Source organism: Gopherus flavomarginatus, chromosome 3 (genome assembly GCF_025201925.1).
Source record: "Gopherus flavomarginatus isolate rGopFla2 chromosome 3, rGopFla2.mat.asm, whole genome shotgun sequence".
NCBI classification, from domain to species: Eukaryota; Metazoa; Chordata; order Testudines; family Testudinidae; genus Gopherus; species Gopherus flavomarginatus.
In genome coordinates this window covers 200,400,999-200,414,339 of record NC_066619.1, presented here as the reverse complement: position 1 = coordinate 200,414,339, position 13,341 = coordinate 200,400,999, and the positions used below count along the sequence as shown (strand labels likewise).

Genomic DNA, 13,341 nt, shown 5'->3' with positions numbered 1-13,341 from the left:
CAACATAATAGGGTGATGTCTGTGTGATTCTGTTCACTTTATAAATGTTTCCTTTATTATTACATTTAATTATGTTTTGCTTAAAAACACAGTTATAATTGTCTGTGTATTGCTTAAGTTTTATTTCTGTGCAACATAATACACACAGTGCATGCATTTACTGTATGCCCATATATTTTATTTGTTTGCTTTTTTATTTTTCCATTTGGCTTGTCAAAATCTTAGTCTGCCAGCTAAATGGAGCCTCTGATGGTCTCTGGGAGCAAGAATTGCTCACTTTCTTGGTTATGGCCTTCTCTGAAATTGCTTTCCTTGATGTGCTACCTCTGTAGATATGGAAGATAATGCATTTGCCAGAGACAGGCAATTGGAAACTTTTTAATGGAACCTGCAGCAAACATTGACTTTAGATCTTTCCCTTTTCTGCAGTGCTGCTACCTTAATAGCATACATGAAGGATGTCCTCTCAAAATAGTTGTTTCCACTAGCCTGTTTACTGCTACTCCATTTACTTTTACTTGCAGCTGCTATTGGTTCTTACTTATTTTAATTCAGTCTTACTTCTGTTGTTCTGTCCTGTCTTTCTTTCCCTCTCCCTATCTTTTCTTTTTCCATGTGTTTGGGTTCTTGTTTGCCCACTCAACAGTATCTCCTCCTGCAGAGTCCATTGATGTTCACAGACCAAGCTCAACAGGATGTTATCATGGTCCTGAAGTTCCCATCCAACTCCCCTGTCACTCATGTAGCAGCCAACACCCAGTCTGGTCTGGCAACTCCTGCTGTGATCACAGTCACTGCTAACAGGCTATTTGCTGTGAACAAGTGGCATAACCTTCCTGGTAAGTAAATAAATTTTAGCATTAGAAACTTCCACCACCACCAAGTGGTATTTTTCAGTTGGCTTTGTTTCAAAATGGGCAGTAGAAATATTTTAAATTTCTGTTTGCAAATGCTAACCCAGTCCATTGGTACATTGTACTCATGCAGTTAGACAAAGATGACCTTTCTAAAGTACAACTGAACACTACAATTCAAGTTTTGCTAAGCAACAAGTTATTCAGGAGAAAGAGTTATTTACCAAAGGCATCGGGCAATATCCAAGAAAACATAAGCAACAAGTCACCACTTCATTATCATCATAAACATTTGCAAGCATCCAGTAGGCTAAATATATTCCTAACAGTTACTCAGGCCAAAGGACCTGTAAAGCACACGGTAGTGCTGTCAGTACCTAAGGAACATGACTTTGGGCCAGCCCTCATTTGTTCCTGATGAGATTTTTGTCCATATTGGACCTCCTTTTCAGCCCTGTGCCCAGATTATGGAAGTAGGAACCTCTCTAATGTCTGGAAGGTATTGCTTCCACAGAAGCATTCTAAACTTTCCTGAGTTGGTTATGGAAACCATAACCAGAAATCAAAACTGAAAATATTTAGAATGCCCACATCCCCTGCAACTTGGACACCCAAAAAATCCAAAATACTAGACACTTGAAAGACTTAGTCAATAAAAAAATAAACAACATATCCATAAACATAACCACTTATCTTAATGATCCTGTTTGTAGTTTGTTGGACATTAACATATAGCCAGTTCTGTTTTGAATTTGTGTGTTTTCTAATCCTTGAGGGGACCCATCCTCAGTCCATAATTACAGCAGCCTCAAGCCACAACCACAAAAGGCAATTCGTTTCTGATGGCACCGCAGTAAATTGTTAGCTGGTCAGAGGGTTTCTGTGAAGAAAAATATAGTTTCTTGCCAAATAGTTTAAATAAAGGACAATCTTTTAATGTTTGGACTAGGCTAATGTCTACATCACTGATTTTCTGCAAAGAAATTTGGATCCACATCTCTTTGATGGCATTTTGAAAAAAGCCAGATGACCCCAATGCTCTTTTCCAGCTGTTGTAAATCACTGACCAACAGTGTCCAAATGGAAAACTCTTGACCTTATTCCAGCACCATTTCATCCACCTAAGAAGCTCTAAAAAAAAAATATGTTGTCTAAATAGCTGACAAAGACATGACTGAAAACTGTGGATAATACTCTCAGAATTTGGATGGAAAGAATATGACAACAGCCTCCCTATATGATCTTCAACATACTTTCAATAGTCAATGGATTAAAAATCTCTACAAGAAGGCATAAATTCAACAGTCATATTCAGGAAAAAATATCTGGTGGATGTTCTAAAATTATAGAAGTTGCTTTGTCTTTTCCATATGCGTGCTAGTTGGTGATCTATTTACCAGCAACAAATGCCAGCAGATAGCTACCTCCATATTCTGTTCTCCAGACACGGCACAGCAGCACAGTAAGACAGGTTTCTGAGCCACTGTCATTGTATACACCGTCAGGCACTTCAGAAGTGTTCTCTGTGCAGAGAGCCGGAGAAAACTCTACACTTCAAAAACTCTTTTGAGAGCTAGTAGACTGACCACTACTGCCAGGCTGTCATGGAATGCCACATTTGAGGGAGCTGGATGTGTCTTCCTGGAATGGGAAGGAGCTGAAGTTAGCCTTGGCTGTCGTAACCTTCAAATTCAGCAGTAAGATTGGGTTTTGCATAGGTGTAGGAGGCCAGTACTACAACTATTCCATATCTCCCACTGTGATCATAGCACTATCCACAGGGAATGCTTGCACTATGAGTTGTCATGACAAAGAGTGTTTAGTTGGCAAGTAATCACTTGTCACTGACTACTATTTAAAATCCCACACCTGCCTCACTCAACCAATCTGTTGGCTTTATCAACCAGTTTATGACATCAGTGTCCAACAAAGCACGTCTATACAGGGCTGGAACTGGCACTGTTTCATAAAATATTAATGTTTCATTGCAGCACTGCTGTTGAGTTGCATTTAACTATGAAATCAATCTGATGATATTAAGTTTTATAATAAAAGTATGCTTTGTGAGGTAATTGGAGAAATGAGAGATGTTGCACCTATGATTTATCTATTATATTAGCTTCTACTTCCAAGAGGGTTTGGGGGGGTTTTAACTGAGCTGTGGAAAACTAATGTTGAAGTAAAATCCAGTAGACATGCCAGGTGCTTGTACATTTAGACAAAATATTGGTCTGCAGAATTATTTATTTAGTTTTATTAAAACTTACAAATAAGTGTTTTTCAATGATAGCTGAAACATTAAATATTGTGTCACTTGGAGATTTCTGTCTCCATCACAAACTGAAATTTTCTGAAAGATCCATTATGCTTTGCTGTTCAAAGCAGCCCTTTGAAAAGGGGGGAAAATAGTATTTGCTACAGTCGGCAGATGGTTGTCACATTTTGTTTTCAGTGCTCTTTACCACTTAATTTTGTTTTGTTGCGACATGAGAGGTTGCCAGTAAAGCATCTGCTATCGCTTATGGCTCAGGATCTGAGCCGTTGATGAAGGCACACATTCAGGATAGCACTAATCTAAAATAAATGTTTAATAAGCAGCCCATGAAAGCGTCTAGAATTTTTTTTATTCAGTCAAGAAAGAAACTTGAATGGTTAAACAGTTGCATATAGGGTTTGATTTATCATTTTTATGTGGCTCAACATATGAAAATAATGCTGACTTTTAAAATCTTCCTTCCTGAATTTCAGCTCATCAAGGTGCTGTACAGGACCAGCCATACCAGCTGCCAGTGGAAATCGATCCTCTCATAGGTCTGTCACTTTCTTCTCTTTTTGCGATTCATTAAGCTCTGTATGGTGGCCCTGAAGTGTAGATTACGGTTGTTTTTCACTTGCTGGTTGCTGGGAATGGAATTTTCCTGATAAACCATTTGCATGCAAATTGGAATGCAATGAGCTGTGGCTATGCTGGTATTTCATCAACTCCCCCTCGTTGGTTTGCCTAATTTGAACAGGCCTAGGACGTGTGTCAGTGAAAATTAATATGGATGCTGTAATAATGTGTGATTGAGAATGTGCATGAAGTACTGTCAGGATAATATTGGATCTTTTCATCACTCAGACTTGTTGATGAGCAGGAGCGAGGCACGTTATGATGAATTGGTGCACTGGTAATGTGATGGAGCTCCTTTGCCGAGGAAATTTTCATAATACCAGTGGGGTTCTTAACAGCACTGTGTTGTGAAAAATAAAACTGTGGTGCCAGGGTTTCATCATTAAAGGAGATCAATCCTTTCTTCATAGACCTGCTGTTCACGCTGAGGGGATTAATGCGTAATTGCAAAGCGGTTCCAAAGTTGAAATCTATTGCTCCGCCAGTTTTAGTGTTAAGATATTAGTATTCATTTTTCTAGGGCATTACAGTCTTTTGGATCACCATCACTTGTTAAGTGTGTGTGTCCGTGTTTTTAAGGGGAGAGAAAAGAATCTCACTTTCATTTGAATGAATCTTTATAATAAATGAGTGGTTTATTATAGTGGTGCTTTTCATATTAGCATAGTTGGTTCAGTTGTTTATACTATAAACCCTTATTTTTGGGTGGGAGAATTAAAATTTGGCTCTAATTCAGCATGATTTGTAACTTGACACATGATGATTCTGCCTTGGAGGCACTTTAAAAACAAAACAAATTTGAAAAGAAATATTCCCTCATTTTTAATTTGAGAGGCTAATAAATAAATAATTTTTTCTTTTTCTTTCTTTTAGCCTCATAATTTTTCTGTTTTTTAAACTGACAATTTCAGGCTGATAGTTTATTGAATGAAAACATGAACTGACCAATTATAACTGCATTTAAAAACCAACACTATTTGCTTATTTTTAAATTATTTTTTTCCCTGACTCTCCACTATCATGTGCATGGTAGAGTATGATTTGTCTATCAAATAGTTAACTACTTTTAAAAATTAATATGCACAGTAAATGGTTCACAGGAAGTACACGTTGACCATCACCTAGTTTTTATTTATACATTTATATTTATTTATTTATAAATGCCATTGTTTCTCAAAGTAATATAGTGGTCTTCACAGAGCATTTCTAGAGGTTGGTTTGTTATTACTTAGTGGATCCAGCTGAGATCAAGGCCCCATTGTGTTAGGTACTGTCCAAACAAACATTAAGCAACAGTCCCTGCTCTGAATTGCATACAATAAGAGCAGGGGTCGGCAACCTCTGGCACGTGTCTTTTCAAGGTAAGCACCCTGGCGGGCTCCTACTGGCCACGGTTCACTGTCCAAGGCCAACGGGGGAGGAAGGAAGCTGTGGCCAGCACATCCCTTGCCCACGCCACTTTCAGCCTCCCCCATTGCCCTGGGATGGCAAACCGCAGTGGGAGCTGCAATTGGCTGAACCTACCAACGCGGCACATAAACAAACTGGCCTGGCCCACCAGGGTGCTTATCCTGGCGAGCCGCGTGCCAGAGGTTGCTGACCCCTGCAATAAGAGCATACAGGACCTCAAAGGTTAGGAAGTGTTATCATCATTTTACAGATGGGGAGCCAAGGCACAAAGAGATTAAAAGCCTGATCCAAATCCTTGTGAAGTCAATGGGAGCCTTTAAATGACTTGCTGTAGTCTGTGGCAGAAATGAACCCAGATCTCCTGAATCTGTTTTGTGCCTAAACTACAAAACCATGCTTTGTGTCTTCTCAAATGGATCTTCTACAAATCCTCAGACTTGTGAATTTGTAATACCTGCAGTGTCCTATACTCCAATGTATAATCTCTTATACTTCACTTTTGGCAGGACTTGTAGTAGTGGATTATAATTTACAACTTTAATCACTTGGGCTGAAACTTTCTGTCCCAGGTGCCTGTCTAAAGTTGAATTATTTTAAGATGACTTCAGCCAAAACAGGTCAGCCGTTTCCAATGAGGAGGCTAGTGAAAAATACATTATTTTGCCCGGGTTAAAAAATTCTAATGAGCTTTCCTTTGAAAAGCTCTATTACTTAATGCTTTGGAACAGGAGCTGGAAATTTGGCAAGGGGGTGGCCTTTTTGCCATCAATGTGCCATTTGCTATCCACATGAATATCTGCCCAAATTTGGCCAAGTTATAAGCCTTTGAAAAATCACAGATTGTACATGCTCAGTAGAGCTGCCTTAGATTTTAGCAGCTAAATCCTCCCACCCCAAAATCTGTCTGCAGTGAGCTTCAGCACTAGATGTAGTATGCAGGATTTTCCCTGCATTCGCAGCTTTGGGCTGCTGCAGGCCAAGCCGAAGCTAGGTTCAGGCACCTGAACTGAGAACAGGGAGCCTGTCTTTCCTGTGCTTTCAGTAGCTGCCCTGCTGGTTTCATGCAATATGAAGGAGGAAGCCGCCAATTGAAATGCAGAGGGAGCAAGAGCCAGACTTGCAGGTGGATGCAGGAGATGGAGTAGATTGGGATGTGGCGTTGGGGGGTGGGAGCACTGAGTTTGGACAAAGATCCTATGGAGAGAAACTGGGACTGGGGTCCTGTGTGGATGGGAATGTACATGAGGGAAAGGGCAGTAGGAGGTCAGGGTGGGAGAGAGACACAGACAGGATGAGAAGCTGGAATTTTTAAATCAAGATTGGGTGGTTTTTCTAAAGAGGTGCTCTAGGAATTATTTTGGGGGCAATTCTGTGGCCAATGTTGTACAGGAGGTTGGACTAGATGATTACCTTGCTGTCTTCTGACCTTGTACAATTAGATATCAAACAAGATGCAAGGAGTGTGGGTAACAAAATGAGATGGAGTGAGGTCGGGGAGGGGCAGCAATAAAATTAGTTTAGATACATGCATATCAATTTGCAAAGGTGTTAGAATTCAACAAACATAGATGCTAACAATGATGCTCCATCTCTCTTCTTGCACATTCTTCTCTTTAGCCAGCAATACAAGTATGCACAGGAGACAAATCACTGACCTGTTAGACCAAAGCATTCAGGTCCACTCCCAGTGTTTTGTTATCACCTCTGACAATCGTTATATCCTGGTTTGTGGCTTTTGGGACAAGAGTTTCCGGGTCTATTCTACTGATACAGGTTAGTGGAATCTTAACCAATGGAAAAACCTAGAAAGTACGGATGTGTTTGAGGTGGGAAACATGGTACTGTTTTCCATTCGCTATTATCCTGAAACATATTTGAGGGGAATGAGATTATATTTCTTCTTCAAAGAATGGCAGGAATTATTATTAAATTCCTCCCACTCCATTCTGCATAGAATGCTATCAGGAGCAGAAGTAGCTGACTATTGCTTTGTGCATATTCATTTGTTTCTGAACACCTACGGGACACACTGAGCTTAATTCTACAGGTTCACAAGAAAACCAATCTACTGAGTTTGTTTAAAGCTTTGCATACTAGGGGAATCAATTGTTTCTTGAGTGCTTACCTGAATGAAATTCTGTTCTGCTTTTTATATAATTGAGAAAAATATTTTAAGAAACACAGCAGAGCCCATTTGAAATAATACCTAAGTGTATAAGTGCAGTAACAGAGTGAAGTTGTTTGAAAAATTCTGAGGGTCTCAAAAGGTGCAATACAAGGATAGAAATTGACCCATTAAAAAGAATGAAGAATAAATCCTCTCACACAATGTAAATTGGCCAATATGCAGGACCTCAGTTCTGTGGAAATGTGTGATCCCTGCAAACTGACAGTTACATCCACGTCTTGCTATGTTGAAGACAATCATGGAGGGTAAGAATCATAGAGGTACAGAAAAAATATGTATGTTTTTCTTCCCATTCATTGCCTTATAATAGGAATAGCAATCTCATTGAAGGGTACTTCCTTTGGATTAATGCCCCAGTTGAGGTTAATATAACTGGGACATCAACCCTTCCAGCAGGTTATTATCCTATATGTTCTTCATCGTTACTTAAATAGATTTGTTAATAATGTGTTTCACACTTACCAAACCAAAATATTTTATAAAACAACAGTTGGACTGGACCCCCAGCATACTTTGGAGGTGGAGCATTTGTCATTATGCAATTTAATATACGACTACTAGTGTAAATGAGACGTTTACTGTATGTTGGTTGACGTCAATCCTTTACAGAGAACCTTCAGTTTAACAGTTCAGTCCTATGTTTTTAAACGTTCTCTAAGTTTAATGAAAGTCAGAAACATGGTTTTAAAGAGATCTTTAGAGAAAATAACTAGGTATGGTAAATATTCCACACAATTTCTTGCCTTACATTCAAAATATATTGACTAATGTGTTCTTAATTTTTTCCTTTTTTGAAAAGTGAGCACGTTTACTTTTAAGTCTAGCTGACTTCAGTGTCATGATGAGAAACTAATATTATTTTGAGAATTTATTTCCAAATGGCTTGTTGATTAAGTCGTTGCAACTGTATTTAAGTCATAATCAGAGATTACTAGTTAACTTAATTCTGACATAACTGATTCTGATATGATTAAAAGCAAATTACTTATGCTTGCCAAGAAAGTTGTAAAACACCAGAAAGCTTTTATCTGTATTTCTTCAATGTGTTAATGTCCAGCACACAAACAAAATCTGGCTGTAGTTTAATTTAAATAAATTCAGTTACAGGGTTTTTTTAAATATTAAAACCAAAGTATAGCATCTAATACCTTTTCTGAGCTTGGCGGAGCAGCAAGGGAAAAAGATGTGATCAGTAATGTATAATGGCAAGCTATCACAAGTGTTGAATTCAATTATATTTTAGCACTTAAACAAAAAAAGAACCTTTTTCTTATTAGATTTCAGGGGGTTTTGTAACAGGAAATACTTTTAACATAAATCATGCTTTCTGGTTACAGCTAGTACAGCGGAGGCACAATAAAACTTTCCTCCAGTGGTGGGAATTATTTTCAGACAGTCTTTTAGATGCAGTAGTGCTGAGGCTTGAGTCTGAATTTTTTTATTTGTAGCACAGCTGTCAAATAAAACATTAACTAGAAAATTTGTTCTGTCAAAAAAAGGATATCCTAGTGCATATGGTAATATTTGAAATTGCTGTGTGGAGAGGAGGATTGGTATTAAGGGAAATAAAAAAAAAGTTGAACTCATGAGATTCAGTAAGTAATTTAACAAAGATAAAAAGAAGCAGCGAATTTCTGTTTTGATGGTTCAGTTATATTGAGTGAAGCTTAACCCCATGACAATAATGTAGTAAAACTTGTAGGGCAGTGCAAACATAAGAGCAACTGTCAAACAAGTAAGTCTTGAAGAATGTTTGTTTTCTATAACAGAAACTAAAAACATAGACTATCGGGGTGGGGGGGGCGGAATCTATTAAACTCATAGCTCTTTAAGAATAAACTTATTGTTTCAAAATATAAATCACCCCACGTAGTTGAATTACTGAGGGGATATAACTGGAAAATAGATGGTATAATTTAATCACAACAAAATTTAAAACAAATAATTGATAAATAAATAGAAGGTTCAGGAAAAGCTGTCTATTCTATGAGATTAAATATATTGCCTGAGATAAAGTTGTATGCTCTGAAAGTTTTTCACTGCTGCCTTCCAAGCTCTGCAGATCAATAGCTTTTGCTGGCTAAAATGATTGACTATCCAGCAATTTGGCTGAGACAAATACCTGACCTGCGAACCTAGTGAAGAACCCTCAGCACATGGGTAACTTCTGATGTCGCAGCACATTTAGAACCAAAAGACAGTTTTAAATGGTATAATAAAACATAATATGGACTGGAGTCACCACGTTATAGGAAAATTTTTGCTGCTTGGATAAAAAGTATAACCTGCTGTGAGCCTGCAACAGTATTATGTCCCACTATCACATTCAGTCACTTTTCAACCTCATGAAGAAATAATTTTTCATTATAAACATCAATTCCCCATTCATATATCCATTGTATAACTTTGCCTCCTTGATGGAATCATACATGTTAGAGATAGAAAGATGTATTAGATCAGAGTTTTTCCTTCTTAAAACAAGATTGTTTCCTATAGAAAGTAAACTTTCTAGTGCTTTGTCTATTCTACAGTAGTTTTAAAAGTCTCAAGTTGACAGGGTTTCCTCCCACCACAGTCCATGGGAGATTTTTCGAGCCAAATGCATCTTGCTGGCAATTTTTTGATAGCTTAAATTTTCCTTTTCTTAATTTCATCCCATTACCTCACCCCTATATACCACACTATATATATATCCCAGGGGTCGGCAACCTCTGGCACGTGGCTCACCAGGGTAAGTACCCTGGCGGGCCGAGCCAGTTTGTTTACCTGCCACGTCGTCAGGTTTGGCGGACTGCAGCTCCCACTGGCCATGGTTCACTATCCAAGGCCAATGGGGTGGCGGGAAGCTGTGGCCAGCACATCCCTCACCCGCGCCACTTCCCGGCACCCCCATTGGCCTGGAACGGCGAACTGCAACCAGTGGGAGCCGTAGTCCGCCGAACCTGCCAATGGGGCAGGTAAACAAACAGGCCCAACCCGCCAGGGTGCTTACCCTGGAAAGCCGTGTGCCAGAGGTTGCCGACCCCTGATATATCCCAAGGTGTTTATATATATATCCCTCCCTCACAGGTGTTTGCACCCTTCTGATTTTTTTGTTAGGTTTTCTCCACTGTAGTTATTGCTTCCTACCTTAAATTTTTTATTATAAATCTGTCCTTCCAGCCCTTTTTTCTGAACTCTCTCTCTCTCTAGTGTGTCATTATTTTTGTTTTAATTTTTTTGTGCAAAACTGAATGCAATAATCCAGGTGCAGTCACAGCAGAAACAGTATAGGTAAGAACTATGAACTGTTATCTTCCACCTGCATGACTTAATCTTTTATTTATGCAGTCCTAAACTGTACACTCTCTCTCTTTCTTATCCTCTCCCCTCCCCTCCCCAACACTTTATCATGGTACAAAGTCATGTCTCCCCCTACTATCATCCCTAGGTCAATTCAGTGTTGCAGCTTCCCACATTTCTCCTTGTATTGATATACTATGTTTCAGGATAGTTTTGTTTTTTTAACTCCCAATTTATCATCATTTGTAAGTTTAATTAATATCCAGTTTCTGCTTGATCATTAGTTTTTCTACATTATCATTGATGAGGGTATTAAATATATCCCATCTCTATATGGTCTGCTATTAACAGGTTCCAGTAGCCCCAGCAAGGTGGATGCTGGTGCGTACACCCTCACTTTAAGGAGCTTTTTCTCTTACCCAATCTCCCTCCCTCTATGTGGAGGTCTTCAGAGGGCCATTGTAGTTGGCCTTATCAGTGTTCGCTCACACATACAAACCCAACCCACATGAACATACACATACGCACACTTATGAAAATGTGGCTGTTAAGTTAAGGTTAAAAAGTAATAAGCATATTCATATTTTTAAAGTGTCCATCCCTAATGCGGGTTCGGTGAATTTTTTAATTGAGAGAGGAAAATTAAAACCAGACGAATTGAAACTTCAAAACACCACGTGGCCATTTATTAACAGGGAGAAAATCACAACTTGGGCTGGGGAGGAGAAGCAATCTATATACATTCCTTAACAAGGAACCAAATAATTCAAAATTATCTGCTCTTTAAAAATCAAGGTAAATACACCAAATTAAACGAACTGTGCGCACATTAACCAAATATTATAAAATACACCAACAATAGCTATTAATACAACAATTCAACTTTTCATATGCTATATACACACACTTTATACCGAATAACAACAATATACAGTTCTGCAGAAGAGACTAAGCAAAGCACAGAGTATTCACAGAAAATTAGAAAGCAAGTACCGTATTCCAGGCGCAGCTGACCAGCAGTACAGACACCAGAAGCATACCGAATCCATAATCCGTGGAAGATAACTTTGAAAAATAAATGTCATGTCCCGAGCCGGCTATATCCGGAGGAGACCCCTGGCTGAAGGGTTGATCAGGTCCTTCAGTCAGTATGTGGATACTCCTGCAGATTTTGGCACGAGGCATGGTTTTATTCAAAGGCTCTTTTACACTTGTCAAAATCTGATTGATCCCTAGCTCCTTCACCTTCCAGGCTCCGAGCTGGCGCCCTCTACGTAGGTAGAATCTGCACATGGCACACTAGAAGCTACTAGAAGCTGCACCCAGCACACTAGCAATATTTTGCACACAACCCTAGTCTGACCGTTTGAACTGAACTACGATTGGTCAGATTGGATCCCTTTGCTCACGCACGCTGGTGTTATGGACACAGCACTAGCCTGACCCCTAGGTGACCAGGCAAAAAGAGCGGGAAACTGCACACAGCACTTTAATGTTGCACACCCGCACCTTAAGATTGCACACAGCACCATGGTGTTGCACACGGTACAAGTGTGATCTTTAGATGACCGACAATTGGCCATACAGACACCATGTTAGAACAGAGCCCTTAGGGCTGCGACATAAAGATCCATTAATTGCACATTTTTCACTGTCTAAGTAAAGTTGAGTTTATCTAGGTTTTCCTTTCATGTTCATTTTTACATATCTATTGATGGCTTGAATACTTACACAACAGACAGAAACTTTGCTTGTCAGGTATGTCTTTTGAGCTTTTATGGGCATTGCAAGTCTTCTCAAAGGTAAGAAAGCTGGTAGAAATGGTTGGCTAGTATATTAAATGTGATGGAGGAACTAAAGCAGAAGTTCAATTTTATACAGATTTTCTGAATTGTATGCATGTTTTGTAATTAAATAAATGCTCAAAGAGCTGATTGTTTTATTTTCCATGTCACATTCTCAATTCCCTATGTCCTAACTGTTCTGGAGCCTCTATGCACTGTCATCAGATATACATTTTTAACTGCTATCTTCACCAGTAAACTGCATTAAAATAAATTTCATCATTGCACATTTATGTTATTGTGTTTCTTTATTCTGTATATTTAAACTCATGACTGCAACATGAGTTTAAATATATAGAATAATGAAACATACTGGCTTGGCAGGATTTAGAGTAAGATACAAATATTCGATTCTTATTCACTCTATGCCTTATACAGACTGCTGCATTCTTAAATAGTTTCCATCCCATCAGGATATAAAAAATTGACACATGAATTTGTCTTTCACAACCAACAGCAATTGAAGTTTTGTATCTAGACTTTCTTTTATGAACATTGCTCATGAAAGTACCACTAACACATATTGTAATATGTTTAGTAAAGTCTACAAAAAATTATTAAGAGGATGTTTTAAACTTAGATTTATATGTTTCAGGTAAACTAATACAAGTAGTGTTTGGGCACTGGGATGTTGTCACCTGTCTTGCCCGCTCTGAATCCTACATTGGAGGAAATTGTTACATTCTCTCTGGATCACGTGATGCAACACTGTTGCTCTGGTACTGGAATGGCAAAACCAATAGCATTGGTGATAACTCAAGTGGTAAGTAAAACCTATATTATGCGTAAACTGCATGTGACATGAGATAACAGTCATTACAGAAGTACTCAGTGCTTTTCGTAAAACTAAAATCAAAGTACAAAGTTTTT

At 38.6% G+C, this 13,341-nt stretch overlaps 1 protein-coding gene across 5 annotated transcripts in view; it reads left to right on the top strand.

Moving 5' to 3' along the window:
* Positions 1 to 13,341, top strand: part of LRBA (LPS responsive beige-like anchor protein) — a 590,754-nt gene that overhangs the window by 543,159 nt on the left and 34,254 nt on the right. For 4 of the 5 annotated variants that reach the window (XM_050946210.1, XM_050946208.1, XM_050946207.1 and 1 more), the window contains 4 exons: positions 647 to 839; positions 3,603 to 3,665; positions 6,775 to 6,930; positions 13,067 to 13,234. In XM_050946210.1, the coding sequence (XP_050802167.1) occupies positions 647 to 839; positions 3,603 to 3,665; positions 6,775 to 6,930; positions 13,067 to 13,234 (580 nt within the window). The remainder of the gene's footprint in view (positions 1 to 646; positions 840 to 3,602; positions 3,666 to 6,774; positions 6,931 to 13,066; positions 13,235 to 13,341) is intronic. The other variant, XM_050946209.1, reaches the window with a different exon arrangement.